The sequence below is a fragment of the Cyprinus carpio genome, chromosome A16, assembly GCF_018340385.1.
Source record: "Cyprinus carpio isolate SPL01 chromosome A16, ASM1834038v1, whole genome shotgun sequence".
NCBI lineage: Eukaryota > Metazoa > Chordata > Actinopteri > Cypriniformes > Cyprinidae > Cyprinus > Cyprinus carpio.
This window is the reverse complement of record NC_056587.1, coordinates 6841380-6859030: the sequence shown is the minus strand read 5'-3', so window position 1 is coordinate 6859030 and position 17651 is coordinate 6841380. Positions and strand designations below refer to the sequence as shown.

General features: G+C 36.0%; 1 protein-coding gene across 1 annotated transcript in view; it reads right to left on the bottom strand.

Annotated features, from left to right (window-relative positions):
* The window catches only part of LOC109070602 (rap guanine nucleotide exchange factor 5-like), a 48433-nt gene extending 37038 nt beyond the window's left edge, over window positions 1–11395 (bottom strand). The window contains exons 1-6 of the mRNA XM_042772292.1: window positions 11267–11395; window positions 8856–8977; window positions 8491–8659; window positions 3892–3973; window positions 799–850; window positions 112–182 (exon numbers count right to left, since the gene is read on the bottom strand). Coding sequence (XP_042628226.1) covers window positions 112–182; window positions 799–850; window positions 3892–3973; window positions 8491–8659; window positions 8856–8940 — 459 coding nt within the window. The 5' untranslated portion in view covers window positions 8941–8977; window positions 11267–11395. The remainder of the gene's footprint in view (window positions 1–111; window positions 183–798; window positions 851–3891; window positions 3974–8490; window positions 8660–8855; window positions 8978–11266) is intronic.
* Between the last annotated feature and the right edge of the window lie 6256 nt (window positions 11396–17651).

Sequence of the window (17651 nt, the reverse complement as noted above, 5' to 3'; positions counted from 1 at the left end):
GCCCTGGACAACCTGGACAGCTGTTGAGCTCAGCAAAACATACATGCACACCAGCAGATACACACACTTTCAATGTTAAGCCTGTTGCCTTAGAGTCTGTTTTCTCATTACCTTACACGCAGCAGGACTGGGAGAGGATCCTGGGGTGTTAGTATCCTGCTGTGGACTGCTCTCCTCCATCACTGGAAAACAAGAAATTTACAGCTGAGAACCAGTGGAGTGTGATGGACTGTCTGGCTTTGTGCTTTTCTTTAGAGCAGGATTCATATTCCAGTTCATGTGGAACACTTCTGAACTTACACTATAAAAAAAAAAAAAAAAAAAAAATTAAATTACATAATATTGTATAGCAATAATTCCATTTATAGTATAACTGACTGCAATAACTGTTTATTTCCACTAGTTTGACCCATTCATGTGGATTTCTAGACCAGTTATGAACATGATAGGCAGGCATTATTACACTGACAGGGTAATCGGCCAGTCACAGTGATATGGAGGCACTGCTTCCTCTCATTTGACTTTTTGCCTGTATTTCTTTTCCCTACTAACTCCATGCTTCCACTGAACACAGTGTCCTTCTCAAGGTGCTAATTTATAAAAAAAAGAAAAAAAAAGAAAAGTGATTTATACATCATTCGTGTATTCGTGCTTTATTGTCTTACTGTAGATTATTTCACACACCCAAACATTTCCTCAGAGATAATGCTGATAATTGAACACTGGTAAATGATCAGGCACTTTTAAGGGCCTATTTAAAAAAGCCACTCAAAGCCTGTAACACAGAATAATTCTTACCTGATTTAATCTGTGCCTTGCGAGCCAGAGCTGCCAACAGTTCATTCTGCACCTATTAAAAGATAAATTAATTGTATATGGTTAGTTCTTTTTTAGCAGGCGGATAAAAAAGACAGCATACAAGGTATCTGCAGGATTTTCAAACTCAAATTTAAGGTTTTTTAAGACCTGGACAAATAAAATGAATGCCATATGAGTGAGGTACGGCAATGTCTATGAAAAAACTTCACATTTCAGCCTTTAAACCATTTTTAAGAAAATGGATCAGATGCATGTTTTCACAAAACAAAAAGTTTTATAAAATGATAAACTTCACATTTCAGCCTTTAAACCATTTTTAAGAAAATGGATGAGTCAAAAGTATCAATTATTATTTTAAACATTAAAGAGATAGGTCACCCATCAATTAGCCCATGATTTACTCATCCTCAAGGTATCCTACAGAAGGTGTATATGACTTTCTTCTTTCAGACAAATCCAATTTGAGTTATATTAAAAAATGTCCTGGCTTTTCCAAGCTTTATAATGGCAGTGGGCAGGTGGGTCGACATTTTATTCTATAACATTACAGTTTTAATGCTGTTTCATGTCAGATGATCGTGTTAGATTACATGTGTTAGTATCTGTTGTTTCTTTTTCTTCACTTGTGTTTTTTTTGGAAATTCAGTACAGAAGATGTGTACTAGCGCCCTCTACCGTATAACAATGAAAACACGGATTCTAGGAGCACAAGTATAGTTTGAATGTATTTAGACTTATGTAAATTTGTAAGTATAAGTCAAGTATACTTAAATGTCATTTTAAGTATATTTCTGAGGAGTACATAAAGCCCATTTCTGAGAAGTACATAAAAAGTAAACTAAAAGCATACATTCCTATTTTTAGTTTAAAGGAGTATACTAATAGCACACTTGAATAAACTTCTTTTTCATAAGGGACGTCATCTGCCCGAAATTAACGTGCATAGGACAATTAGGGGAAGCTAGAGATTATGGTTTTATAAAGTTTTAAATATAGATATGAAGAGTTCATTTGCAAAAAACGATAACTTAATTTTAAGAAATAACTTTTTTATTGCGCATTCGAAGTAATATCAATTAAACTGCAGTAGGGTTGTTTTGATTAAGTAATAATAACAAATTAGAGGTAATTTACAAACTTTAATATTAAACGTTTGTTTTTTAGCAAAAGCAGATAACTCCACATTTCATGTTTTAGAGTTTAAAAAAAAAAACACTTTTAAACAAGTTTAATCTTTGTAATCTCCTCAGATGACAATGTAGATGCCTGACAAACGTTGTTATATCACACGTTCATCAAGTTGAATCTGATTCACTAAAATGGACTTGTTGGCTTCTGTTCAAATACAACAGGGGCGCTTGTCGGCTTCTGCAGTAAAACGGGAACTCGCGATGCCTTGAAAGTGGACAAAACTGGCTTTTTTGACCAAACATGTTTAAGGTTCAGATCACGCTATATGTGGAGAATAATGCACGGCAATCATTTTTTTGAAAGTGCTGTTTATCGGTTTTTGCAAATGAACTCTTCATATTTTTTTCTGACAAAAACGCATTGATTCGCTACAGGGGGTCTTTACTCATGAGGTCATGATCATGGGGTAATTTAAATTTTTGGGTGAATTACCCCTTTAATATCAATCAAGTAATATTATTAATCCACATTGCAACTCTTGTCTTTCCATTCCCAAATTTAAGTCATAATTAAGACTTTGTATCATTTAAGACTTTTTATGGCCTTAAATTTGATATTTGAATTTAAGACTTTTTATGGACCCACGGAAACCCTGTTATTCTTTTAGCATGACTGCCTTTGATTTCCCAACTGTCGTATAATTCCTTTGAGGATCCATAAAAACTTAGCTCAAAACTTTCAAGTGATCTATTTGTGACTGCACTCTTTCCAAATCTGTGTGTTCTGAGGTAGAGACTCTACACTGCAATCCCACAGCACACGGCATATTATGAATACAAATGTATCCAATCCATCAAGCGTCTGAAAGGAAATATCAATCACTTATGAGGGGAGGTCCATCGGCTGTCTGACCATGGGAGGTCTGTGCATTAGTAAACCAGGTGTGTAATGGAGGTGTTAACTGTGGTTAGTGGCCCATAAAAACTGCATGTCCTATAGGGCCGTCCGTTGTGGCAGCCCCTGTTCTGAGTGTACAGGCTCAGGCTGAAGATAAAGTGAGCTGGACTGGGATCTGTGCCACTGTGATCATGTGACATTTATTACTATTATCAATTACTATTATCATTGTACTAGTATTATCAATGTTGAAAACAGCTGAGTACTGTACTGTACTAAAAAAAAAAAAAATATTCAAAATAACAGCATTTATCAGAAAAAAAGCATCTTAAACTTTACATAAATATAATATTCTGTCGAACCCCATATGGCAAACTTCTGGTGTACATTTCCACAAATTACACTTTTGCTAAGTTGATTTTACTATTATTTCTTGCTTTAAAACCTACAGTTACTGATTATGCATAGATGTGGCCTAAACACCACCACAAGCTAAAGATCCAGTCCATTGATTAAGCCATCAAACTGGGCATCTCAACTGCTCAGCTGAACACAGCAATACAAAGGTTCAGGAGAAATTTATAGCGAGCATCATCAGTTCCCCAGGGTGTCCGATGCAAATGGTGACCCTCACTGAATCACAGGAGGTGGCCTTATATTTCTGTTGCCAAGGTGACTGCAGGTGCACAGGCCACCTTGAGGAGAGGTTCTGCAACATTACCTTAATAGCTGGAAGCTAAGCACATGCCGCATGGCCACAGTAATGTACTGATTCAGTCTTTAAAGCAGAGCTGCTGGCTCTCAGACGGACAGAGCGCAGGTGTAACAGGGCTTCTGTGCAAGTAAAAATGCTCTGTACTAAACCTTTTGTATTTTGTGGGTAAAAGACACAGACAAAGACAGGTTCACTAGCTGTACACTAGATGTATGTTTAGGTGTGAAACTGGTCTTACTGGATGTATACACTCACATGTTACCCAACAGAAAATGACATAGCTTTCTTACCGTTGAGGTGCCCAATAGATAAAATGAATATCTCCTTACCGTTGAGGTGAGATGCTCCAAAGCTCTCATTTGAAGAACTGGATTACAAACATCAGATGTTTTCTGTGCATCTCCTTTATAGCTATAGAAAACATAAAACACAATGTAATCTAAGTCATCATAGCATGTTGTGTTCTCTTTTATCTGTATTTAAAAAATGACATTTGTACATACAATGACAGAAGTGTATAGTTTAATTTTGGGGGACTATAAAGTACTCTCAGGATTATACAACTGTCCTGATATCATAATAAAGAAAAAAAAAAAAGGCCTCACTAAAATAAAATTAAAACTTATATAAAAAAAAATAGATAAAAAATTAAACTAAAACTTTTATTTTTTTTTTATTATATATTTGAAAAACTAAACTCATAATATAACCAAAATGCAAAAAAAAAAAAAAATATATATATAAACAACACACAGAAAAAAATATAAAAAAAATACAGAGAGAACCCATGCAGATCCTTATAAGTGTGTGTCAAGGTTAATGAGCCTTAAAATGTCAGATAATTTGAAATTTTTATGAAAACAACAACAACAACAACAACAAAACAAGGTTAATTAATTCAGGTCATAAAGTTTAGATGTTTTTATATATTTTTTTTTCTTCAAAGAATACTGAAAAAAATTACCATGGTTTCCACCAAAAAATATTAAGCAGCACAACAGTTCAACATTAATAATAAATAATAAGAATAAATGTTTCTTGGGCACTAAATTAGCATATTAGGATGATTCCTGAAGGATCATATGACACTGAAGACTGGAGTTATAGTTAATAGGAATACATTATAAAATATAATTCTGCATTTTTTATTTAAAACATTTTCAAATAGAAGTTATTTTAAACTAATAATATTACACATTATTCCTGTTTTTGAAGAGTAATATATCATTTAAATAAAATAATAATAATAAGATGTGTACACTCACAAGGTTCAAGGAAAATGTGTTAATACCTTTTACTGCATGGTATAAACAATTCTCAAAATCACATGAAACACGAATACCAAGAGTTTCTTAGTATGACCATCTGGCAACATCACTCTAAGGCAAAAAACAATCTTTTACTGTCACACTGAACTGTTAAAAACACAAACATTTACAATTTTAGACAACAGAGAGCTTGTTAACACTGTGCTGTGACTGTGCTGGCTAGAACACAAGCAAAACTCCAAAATAATGTCCCAAATCACAATAGCTTAATCAGGTCATATGGAGGTGCAGACAGAGGGACCTAAAAAAACAGGTCTGATATCACTAAAGATGGACATCCTGCCTAGACAAAGCCATTAGGACAGAACCTGACCGACTTTTTCAGCAGACAGGAAATGATGCAGAAGGACACGACCTATAGCTCAACTTCCATTTACATCCATTGACCCCCTGCTTATGTACTGTTTACCAAAGTGCTAAATGTCATTGATCTGGGCGAGTGAGGCCAGAGCTGCATGATTCTTTGTGGCTCACAAACAATGTTTTTCTTGCTGAGCAAAACCTTTCTCTATTGGGCAGACGTTTTGGCCACCTGAGCAAAAACATTCTTTATACCAGACCTGTGCATACACACGAAAAGTGTGAAACTTTTAACTTTAATGTGCTGTTTATAGTTAATTTGATTTTTTAATAGAGATTTTTACTTTTCCCTTCATTATTTTTAAGAGTGTAATAATGATAAATAAAAAAAAATACTAATAAAAGTTGTGAGAACGTTCCAAAACACCAATAAAAAAAAAAAAAAAACAATAATAAAAAAATAATAAAATAAAAATAAACTCTTTATAATATAACTAATATGAAATAATATGAAATATAATGTAATACAATATAATATAACTAATATGAAAAAATGAAGCAGTTATTGCTCATGAATGCCCTTTTAAAGGGTCAATAATATGATATAATAAAAAAAAAAAAAAAAAAAAAAAAAGAACTAATATTTTCGATAACTATTTTCAAAGAACGTGAACATGTGAATTCTTTTAGTTATCTAAAACATCCCATGGACTAGATTTTGCACACTACTACACCTGTGTGTGACTGTAAATGTCTCTGAGTTTTCTTAACGTTCTGTGCCCATAATCCGCTATTTTTACCACTTAATCAAGACACTCTTCTTTAAAACATGAGCTCTTATTTCACATGTCATGACATTTGTGTTGAGCCACATCATCCGCAACCATTAAAGAAATTAAAATTCGATTTCTAAAATGACTCATTTGGCGTACATCATTCTCTTCCTATGAAACCTGTAAATTGCATTCAACGGTTCTATAGTGACACCAAATCTATAGCGGTTTGCCAGAGTATTGCAATTATTTTGCATTAAAAAAAAAAAAAAAAAAAAAAAAAAGATTATTTTTAATAAATTTTTAGTTTTAAAGATAGCTATAATTACACCGAAAACTTTTAAACTTTTAAATCTCCTTGTGGAGTTATCAATAATGTTTCAAAACTTTTGGAAGAGGTTATAAAAACAACAACAAAGCCTAATAGCAGAAACAGAAAGTACAGAAGTGTAGAGGCAGTGAGAAAACAGACGGATAGACAAGGGAAAAATACAAACACTTTAACAAATTATGCTTTGACAGACAAGTGAAAGGTCAAAAGGAGAGTGCTGTGCAGTGGGGGACACTCGGAACAGGTTGACTATGTCTGAATATCTGAAAGTGAGACAGACAGAGCCTGGAGCAAATTCATTCATCTGTCCTGCACTCATAGAGCCGTACTCTCACATAGAAATCTGTTGGTGAAGGCTGACACTGCAGCTGACATTACTACATTAGTATGCTCATGGAGAGATCCTGAATGATGACTGTACATTACACTTTCTACAAGCCCTATAATCATCTACAAGCTGTCCATATTACAGGTCATTGGTTTTGTAAAACATGGTTCACAGATCATGCCAAGCCCCATTTGCCTATTGCAATTTGTGTCTTAAAGAGACAGTTCCTGATCCCTTGACAGAAAGCCAATAGGATTTTTCCATTCCTTTTAGGATTTTTGCAGAAAATGAGAACATCTTGTATGAATTTTGAAGCCTAAATAATACAATCACCAGAAATAAAAAGCTAAATGCAGGCTAAAACAAACTACACTACGGTCGCATGACTTCAATGTCACCACCATTAAGCTTCAAATCTACAGCTTGGAAAGACTGAGTTAGACTAGTTGTAAAAGTGGACTAGTGAGTGGATTACTTTTCCAGTTTGGCATTATATGTTCCACATAACACTTTTAGTCCCTTCTAGCCACTTGTTGGCAAAAAAATCATCAATGTGGTATTATTCATGGATTTTCATGGATTCAGTAAAGTACCAGCATAAACCAGCATCCCAGCGTCAAAACATACCTAACCAGCATATGCTGTTTTTTTCAGCAGGGCTCAGACATGAAAACAAAAATAATGTAAATGTATTGTTTGTATGTTTTAAATGTATAAAAAAAAAAATGTTGATGTAGGATATGATTTTAGAAACATAATGAAACTAAAGCCACAAGTCTACTAATGCTTCATTTGAAAATTCATAATATAATCTGTAAAACTGTGAATTTTATGAAGCATTTTCTAAGGCCATGTCGTGTGTTTTTAGAGAAGGCTAATAAAAGGCTAATAAAATTGATTTATGGCCCCTGTAAACTTTCCTGTGTGCTGTCTTCTCATGTTTGGTTCTGCAAACAGCCTCATTCATGATTCTATTGTTCTTACGAAACGAGACATTATCCGCATTATTCTTTTATCATTATTCTTTTGTTTTTATTCCACCATTATTAGCCTTTGTTCTGGTATTTCAAGGTTTACCAAGCCACATCGCTTCAATCCCAGTATACATTTACCCAACTATTATCAAAAGTCTTACTATAAAAATACAACAAACATTTTCTTATGGCCTTACGTGAATTATTATGACAAAATGCATTATGAAGAAAAACCGCACCTGTTATGTAGCTGCATTAGCACTAACAATAGCATCAAGCTACATTTGGTAATCAGCTAACCTAGCTAGTTGTTTTCATCGTCGCCGTTTTATTTCATTTAAATATCCGAATGTTAGTGAGAAGAAGAAGAAAAACAAAAAGGCATCTTGAAAGTAAAACAACTCCTTATAAAAAAAAACACACAAAAAAACACAAAAACTAAAAACAACAAAACCCTTTTTCTTAATAAGAGAATTCGTAAAAGACGTTTATTGTGCATAACCCCATTTATTAAATTCCACTTCATGTCACTCTAATTCAAACTCCAATTCACTTCAAACACTCATGGACTGAAACAGAGCCAATTCTTACTGTTCTGAATTTCGCCCAATCCAGACCTCCAGTTGAGGTCCACTGGGAGAGGACTGGATCTTTTTGATCCCAAGCCAAGAAAAACAATCCAAGGGGTAAATAATCACAACAGACAAGTAATTAAAAACCTCTTTTGTATATGTGTAGCTGTGCTAAGGTAATCAGTAATAGTTGTTGTCGGGTCTAGGCACGTTCTGTTAGAACTAGATGGTAAATTAAAAGCTATTATGTTTTACAATCTTGTGGGACAAGGATAGTTAATGACCTTCAACCTAAGAAAAACACGTGTAAACATGTGCTCACTGCTTTTGGGTTCCACTGCGAAGCTGCACGTATGGGACCAGCTGTAGCAGCAGATGTACTGCACCTGGCCAGTTGACCTTATTTCTGAAATCACAGCTCTGGGCCTCACATTCCACAAAGGTGAACTGGTACAAAGACCTGGAGTCCTCAAATACATTGTTCTGCTCCACTGGACACAACAGGGGAACAACAGGGTTAAACATCTGACACAAAGCAGTCAAGACAAAGCTTATGTAAAATTTATTTTCTGCTCATGCACCTCATAGGGAGCAAGGCTTATAATATAATCAATAAATCATCCAAACTCTACAGCATCTGCTTGTGCCTCCAATCCAATCATTCTGAGTAACAGTATATCTATGCACCTGAAAGCAGAATGCCCAAGTCCAGGAGAATGTTCCAGATTTTGGAAGCTATTGTCCTGTTCCTGATAAATTCACAATGATCCATCAGCCATTCCACCAGCTTCAGACCGATATATGTCCTCCTGAGAATGTGCCAGATGAGAACAGGAAAACATTTTAGAGGTTGATTTTACTAAACAAAATAAAACCATTATGAATATAATTATGCATTCAATAAATAAACAAATGCATATCCAACCACTGGCCTGATTGTTAAAAAAGACATATAAACCACTTTTACAGTTTTGCACATTTTTGTTTGTTTTGAAATATGTAGATTGATAAGGATTGTTAATGTGACTTGGTAAATAAACTTGTAAAATTCTATCAGTTTCTCAGTCTTAAAGGGGTCATATGATGCTGCTAAAAAGAACATTATTTTGTGTATTTGGTGTAATGAAATATGTATATGCGGTTTAAGGTAAAAAAAAAAAAAACCACATTATTTTCCACATACTAAACATAAATGTTTCTCCTCTATGCCCCACCTTCTGAAACGCGTAGATTTTCACATGGCTCATCTCTCTGAAAAGCGAGGTGTGCTGTGATTGGCCAGCTATCCATCACGTTGTGATTGGCTGAATGCCTCAAGCGTGAAACGGAAATGTTAAGCCTCTTAACATATTGTGATGCCTTGTCCGGCCGGAGTGACAAGACAAAAACATAAAACCCATTATAAACGTGATATAAACATGATTTCTAGCCGTGTTTTCTTTTGGAAGGCAAAAACAAAGTAGTTCTGCTTTCTCAATGGAACAACGTCACACACCGCAGCCTTGAGTGAACAGAGGCCTAGAGCGAGTCACGGTTTAGAGTGAGCTGTGGCCAGCTATAGTGAGCAGAGGCGGGCGGCTTGAGAACGGTGCGGCAGGTGGATTCTACGAAGGAGCGTACCTTGGTCTTGCAGCAACCACATGTGACAACCCCAGGCTGGACGCCGTTTTGTCCACGGTGAAAGCCGATTCGGCGATCCACAGTGCAAAGTTGATGTATTTCCTCAGCGCCCAGCACGGATCAGCTCCAGGCATGACGAAGCGGATATCGTCCTCTTTTGGAAGGCCAAACAAAGTAGTTTCACAAAAAAAACACAGCGTCTATACGACATGGCGGCGGCAGCAACAATACTACAGCGAGAATAAATGGTACGCCTTCTTTCTTTGCGTGAACATCTGGGCGGTGTTATGCAAATCTTCCCACATACTGACGTAGATATGTGGGGGCATGTTAGAATGTTTCGGGGGGCGTGGACGAGTGTTAACTTTTATAAAGAATATCTCTTTGGATTTGAGACTTTAGTATTTGCAACTTCACACATCTTCTTTATTCACCAAGAGATTGTAACACTCCAAAGAGAAAGGAAAATTTGAAATCACATCATATGACCCCTTTAAGCTACGTTGAGCTAAGTTAACTTGTGTTATATTTAATTATAGCGTGAAGTACTGCATATCCAAATTATTTCTTTTGAATGATGTGTGGTATTTTGTGCAAAGAAGTTTGATTTAATTAGTGCAGAATCTGAAATATATCTTATGTTATATCATAATATATGTTTTAAGATTATTCAAAATCCCAAAAACGTTTTATTTGGTTAAGACTTTTAGTTAAGTTGATGAATCTCAAAATTTTCACTGTCAGACTTTTGGGCCCAACTTTATGTGATACTTCATATTAAAGGCCTGTACACACTATGAACGATAACTATAACGATTATTATGTTAGTGTGCACACTAATGGATGTTGATGTTCTGTTTATATGCTACATTTATTTTGTCTGCTGCTTTAAATGCTTGAGTTCCTTAAATTCAGGTGAATTCTGATTGGCTGTAAAAATTTTTATATTACATCAGAAGGAAAAAAAAATGTTCTGAAAGTGATTCCAATGATATCATTCCTCAGTGTCATTACAATTATATTCTAGCTGTGGTGTGGACTTCCCTATTGTTGTAGAATTCGTTTTATAGTATTTTTAAAAGTTTGCCACAATTTCTAATAATTTTATATACTTTCTATGAAATAGCAACATTATATGCAAAATTCACTTTAATGAAGATTTACATTTCTTAATTTCCTTCATGGTGATAACATGAAAATTGTCATCTTTTTTTTTTTTTTAAGCAAATGTTGTTTAAGCACTTATGGTCCCGAAATACCCCAACAAAGTACAAACTTTATAGCTATAGTAATCAGCCTTTAGCGTGAACGGTATATATATATATATATATATATATATATATATATATATATATATATATATATGTGTGTGTGTGTGTGTGTGTGTGTGTGTGTGTGTGTGTGTGTGTGTGTGTGTGTGTGTGTGTGTGTGTGCATGTGTGTGTGTGTGTGTCATAAATTATTGCAATGAATCCTACCTGATGATTCTTGCCAGTTTAATATGTGCTTTCCAGTTATCCTGACCATTGGATAAGAAAGCATTCCTAAGTGCTCGGCCGGCACAAGGTACATTATTCTCACAAGCCTTCACAACACATAGAGAACATTGTCATGACAAGTAATGACAAAGCGGAAAGATTTTGACAACAAAATGTGATAACACTGTCAGAACAGAATCAGGCCGAGAAGGTCAGAATTAAACAAGAACAAAATATTAAACACTATTTACTCAAAATATATAGAACATAACCTCTATAAATAATTTTCATGTGTTTCCCATGAGGTGTTTTTAATAATCTCGACCTTCCAGTTGGTTAGAAAGCTGTATCTTAACAGTTATATAACCTAAAACAAGTGCTGACAATAACTCCATTCTATCAATCAACTGCATTACACTTCAACACCATGAAACAACCAGATTTTCAAGTCACTGGGGGGGTGGGGGGGTAAATGGGAGGTAAATGCCTGATATACCATGTTTCTAGTCTGTCCTGCATTTGAACAGCAGATGGACTTAGGTGGCTGCTTCTGAGATATAATCTAGCAGAGAGAGAAAGAGGTTAAACAACACATCTCTTTGCCCTGAGACAATACGCTTTGTCTGCTGTTTCTTATCTTAAATCAGCAGCGATGATGATCACATAAAACATTCATATAAACATCATGTCTAGGTTTTCAACCACTTTTTTCACAAAATGTCAGTTTGTTGAAAGATCAGATTGGTTGAAACATCCACCTAACAGTGATGGAATGAATGACTTACTGGCTCGAAAGAGGGTAGCCTAAACCTCCTCCCTGATGGCAACACCTCATATGCCTGGTGTAGGGGGTGTGACATATCTCTATTAATTGCTTGACCTTTCTTCAACACACTTCTTTCACAGGTAATAGCCATACTGTCTAGTTTTTTTCCCCGCAACCTTGCTAGCCAGGTTAAACTATCTTGCTCAGTCTGTTTTTATTGGTCACTGACAAAGAGAAATACCAGGCAACACAACAAAAAGTAGAGTGCTCTCCCAAAATGAGTGATAAAAAAAGTAACATCATATCACTATCCACTCTAAATTGTCTTAGTCTCCCGCATAAAATGCAGCCTCTGCAGCCCCTTTTTATAGACGGTGTCAGTATTACTGTTCCATTGCAACTTATTATCTATTATTGTGCCTAAGTACTTGTACTCTGCTACAATCGCAACATCCTCTTCATTTATAACCAAAAACTGATGGGGCTGGCTCCCAATTCTGTAATCTATTATATATATATATATATATATATATATATATATTATAATATTATTGCTGAACTGCATTCTCTATCAAATAAATATATATATATATATATATATAATTTTCTGTATATTCAGTTGTAATAATATTTATAATATTACTGCTGAAATGCATTCTCTATCAAATAAATGCAGCCTTGGTTAAAAAAAAAAAAAAAAAAAAAAAAAACCCTCACTTAAAAAAATCTTACAGATACCAACATAATCTGTATACATACATAAATATATTGCATATATACATGATATATATTATCAGTTTGCCAACTAAAACTTATTTGTATAATTGTTTCAGTGTTCTCACTTTTATGAGACAAAAAAAAAAAAATAAAAAACATCTTTTACTAACAAAAAACATCACACCATTAAAAAAAATCCCACCCAACTGGTTTCCCTTTAACCAATCTCATATTACTGCCTGTCCAATGAAATTAATTAGTTCAGCTGTTCTCAAAGTCACTGTTGGGAGCAATTCCCAAAACAAACTTTAAACAAATACTACACTTAAATGTACCACAAGCACAATCAGAGCAAGTGTAGTCAGTTTTGAAAGGCACTTACCACTTCCAGGTTCTTCTTAAACTGAGAGCCATTCTTCAGTAAGAGAGGAGGATCAGCTCTGCTCCTGTGATCTTCAAGGACTTTACTTATGAGACCTTTCTCAGAAACAGTCAGACTGTCATCTACCATCATCATCTCCATGTCCAGGACAAGTCAGCACAGGTTGGAAAGTGAAAGCTCGGATTCCCACATAGAAATCAATGATGGATGTTGACAACAGGTGTGCACAAGAAATCACAGTCGTCTATGACCAGAAAAAGCACAGGGCTCGTTTACACATAGCAGACATCGTGATAATGACAGACACGTGAGTAAACATAGGTGTGGGGTTGAAAAAGGTAACGTCACGTGACCTGAGTGGGCTGAACTTATGAGAACACTACTGTTGTTTAGTGTTAACCTGAATTAAATGAATGTATTTATTGTTTATTTATTTGTAACTGCATATGCCACTACTGTTATTAGGCTACTATTTAAAAATCATGATCCACAGTATGGAATTAAATGTAAAAGTACGGTACTTTATATGAAAAACCATGTACTAATTCTAATACAGCGACAATTACAGTATGCTTTTGTATGATCCTCAGTACATTCTTACTGTACATTCATTCTTAATAAACACTATTTTTTGGTTTATTTAATTGTAGTATATCCTGATGCAGATGTCCTCCAATCTCCAGTATGGGGCAACAAAGTTGCTCTGTTTCCAGTCGACACTGCATCAGACTGGAGTTCTGATATTAACCAGACTCCAGTCCTTCATACCGTGTTTGACTGGAGCAACGATCCCAGCTTGACTCCAGTCTTCACCACATCAAATTGGAGTGCTGATGTTACCCAGACGACTCCAGTTCACAATGCATCTAACTGGAGCACTGATGCCGCCCTGACTCCAGCATGCACCATGTCAGACTGGAGCATTGACGTCACACAGACTCCAACATGCATTGCATCAAACTGGAGCGCTAATGTCACTCAGACTCCAGTACAACAGTGTCTGAATGGAGCATTGACTTGACCCATACTCCAGACTGCAGCACTTCTGATTGGAGAGCCGATGTCACCCAGAATCCAGCACGCACCATGTCAGACTGGAACACTGATGCCACCCAGACTTCAGTCCGATGCACCCCTTCCAATTGGAGCATCAACGTTTCCCAGACTTCAGTCTGCACCACGTCAAACGGGAATATCAATGTCTTCCAAACTTCCGTTAGTTCTACAGAGGTCTCTGTGTCACCTCTGACAAGGCAGCTGGAGAATAATGGAAAGATGAAAACTGAGATGAAATCTTAACACACATGCACACTCTCATTATACTATCAAGCCAAACAAACATCAACACTCTCATTATACTATCAAGCCATTTTAATATCACTTGTTTATTCGTTAAACAAGACTACACTCCAGTCAATGGTTGATATTTTAACTAACCTTGTTTTTCCTTTAATAGTCATCAATTCCTGCTATTATGTGATTGGCAGCATGCTGGGTGAAGGGACGTTTGGAGCCGTGTATGAGGTGAGTCGTCTGCAGGACAGCTTTAAGGTTTCATTTTTTTATTTACAATATCTAGCTAGCAGATTGATCTTCTGGAATGAATTAATTTTACCACTGCATTATAATATTATTATATTAATTGTAAATAAATCTTAGACAGTCTGTATATTGTTTCATTAAGGTAGCTGTGAAATATGTCAGAAAGACAGAGAATGTGGAATACATCAATATCATGAGTAGGCTGTGCTCTGTACTTTCTCCGCTGTCTGTTTACTTTAAAACATTGCATAATACAATAGCTGATCATTTTGTGAAATACCAAGTTTAAGTCATAATTTGGGAAACCAACAATTGTATTTCCTCAAGCCGAGTCATTCCTAGCCCCTCCCACTAGAGGTTGCACTGGTTGTCCTTGTCAACAGAGGCCCCTGCATTCCAGAAATAATCTAGCTGCTGGACTGGCAGGACCAGCATGACCATTATATTATGGTGATGGAGCGCCCCTCACCCTGCGAGGACCTGTTTAGTTTTGCAGAATGCCATGGAGGCAGCTTTGATGAAGCCTTAGCTCGTGTCATCATCAGGAAACATTTTTTTTCTGAATTACTTCTGAAAATCTGATTACTTTTGAATTTGTTTTAGGTCACAGACATGGAGAACCTGAAAACAATGTAAAGAAAAGGACAGGAATCCTTGGAGTGGCTCTGCAGTTGTGGCCCTGGCTCCCGAGATCCTTATCCTGCCCCCAAAGGTTCTTGTCAAATCATCAAGCAAGACGACTTCACCCCAGAGCTCCCTGACCTAGCCCCCAACATGTTCCTGTCAATGTTGTGTCAGAGGTTGAGCCTCATCAGAGCTAGTACCTGTCTCCAACTTCCATGTCCCAAGATGTTCCAATATGTTTGGCCATAGTCATAGCTGTTCCCAAGGCAGTCCTGGTACTAGGAAAATGGTTGCCCCAAAGATTTCTGCCACAGAGCCAGTGCCAGAGATCACACCCATTCCAAAGTCTCCTGTCTTTGGTGACCCTGTACCACAGCAGCCTATCTTGGGCTTCCTGGGTCCCAGGGGTTTGTATCATTCACTCTGTCAGGTTTGTAGTCTTTAGTGACAATCATTAAAATTTATGTGAAAGTAAATTTCTTAGCTCCCTTCTATGGCTACCCTAGAGGGAACTGTTATGGTCCCAGTTAACGTCAGAACCCAAGGCCGGCTACTTGTCTTGGTGTGCCTGTCTTTGTCCCTAAGGTTTCCTGGATCCAACCAATATTTCCTGTTACAGCCATCTCGTTCATGGAATGGCAAGGGTTGCCACTTTCATGGGCAGCTTGGTCCCCAAGGTCCTGTACATGCCACTCTCAGAGCTGCCTTTCACACCTGTCCTTGTTTATGTAATCGACCCAGTCAAAGCAGTGTCCATTATTGGCTTAGTTCTAGAGCTCAGTTTCTTAGACTGCCCAATTTTCCAAGCTCCCCATCCAGCAATGTTCCTGTCACTAGTCATCCCTAGGTTCCTTTTATGGACCTTGCCAAAGCCATGCCCATGGTCTCCTCAGGCCCAAAGCTCCCTATTTCTAGATGTCTCAGGCCGCTCTAGTCCAAGTGCTTCCTTCCACTCAAATGTTAGTGTCAGGACTGCCTCAGATGTTCCTGTCTCTGCCTCTTGAGGCCATCCCAGTTCCCAGATATCCCTGTCTGAGGCCGTCACAGAGCTCCCTCCACACTGCCATGTGTCAATGTGACTGCCTATAGGTTCAGGTCATGGACCCATCCAGAACCCAAAGCCTTCCCTGTCCTGTCACTGCCATCTTTATAGCCAACACTCAAAGAGACCCTATCTTCAGATGCCCTGGTCCTGCTTTGATCTCCATTCAAAATAAACAGTAAAGAACATAATATGCATCAATTAAACTGGCCATAGTGAGAATATTGTTATAATCTGCTGAAGGTAAGTATTGGTTTATAAAGGTAAGTACTAGTTTACAATGTGATACTTATCCACTGGTTTATAATCCATGTTCACTGTCATTGAGTACTGCATCACGTAAGTATGCCACGCTTTTTTGTCATGCCATTCTTTCCTTACAATTAAACAACTCAGATGAGGCTGTTTGTTGACAACTATACACACGTGGAAAAGTCACCAAAACAAATCTTCAGGGTGAGGCTCTAGATAGATGTTTTTTATTTATTTATATATTTATTTATTTATTTATTGATGACTATAAACTGACATCACAGTGTGACATTATTCCAAACCCTCTCCCACTCTGGATATGCATTTTTGGTAAAACAAGACACATTAACAGTTTCAGCATTATTTGTTCTTCAGAAATTCCTCTTTGGAGGTTTTGAATAATTGAGAATTGGTCAAACCAAATTTAGTAATTTTTGAGTAATGAGACTGCCTCATTTAATGCATCATTTAATGATGTTGAATGAATGAATGAATGAATGAATGAATGAATGAATGAATAAGGCATTTGTTTATAAATTTCTATATAAATGTTGCCACAAAGATATTTTTTAACCTCTAATTTTACAAATTATAGGCAAAAGGTGATTGCCATTTTTATTAATGGACTATGCAGTAAATATCGATAAATGGCATTTAATATTTAGGTTTTTATTATCATGTATGTGTATCTTCTTGTTTGTAGTCTTTGGTAACATCTAATGGACAAATGACAGATTTACAAATCTGTAAACCTTTTAGGTTTTTGTCTTTTTGACAAATAAGCATCTCTAGGTTTTATGTTAAAATATATGTAAAATATATATTTATTAGAAATGTTTTCTTTATATTCATGTTTGTGTAAAAAACATAAATAAAAAATATATAAATTTTCATTATAGAACAAGTTATTGTCTGCCCTTCTTTTAAGTAAATAGTTAGATTACTTAACAAATCATATTTAATGTCTAATTATATTTTGCCATTTTTAACATTTACCTTTTTTCTGTTTACCTAGCTAGTTATATTTTTTGACAAATCATTTGTAGTGTGTGTGTGTGTG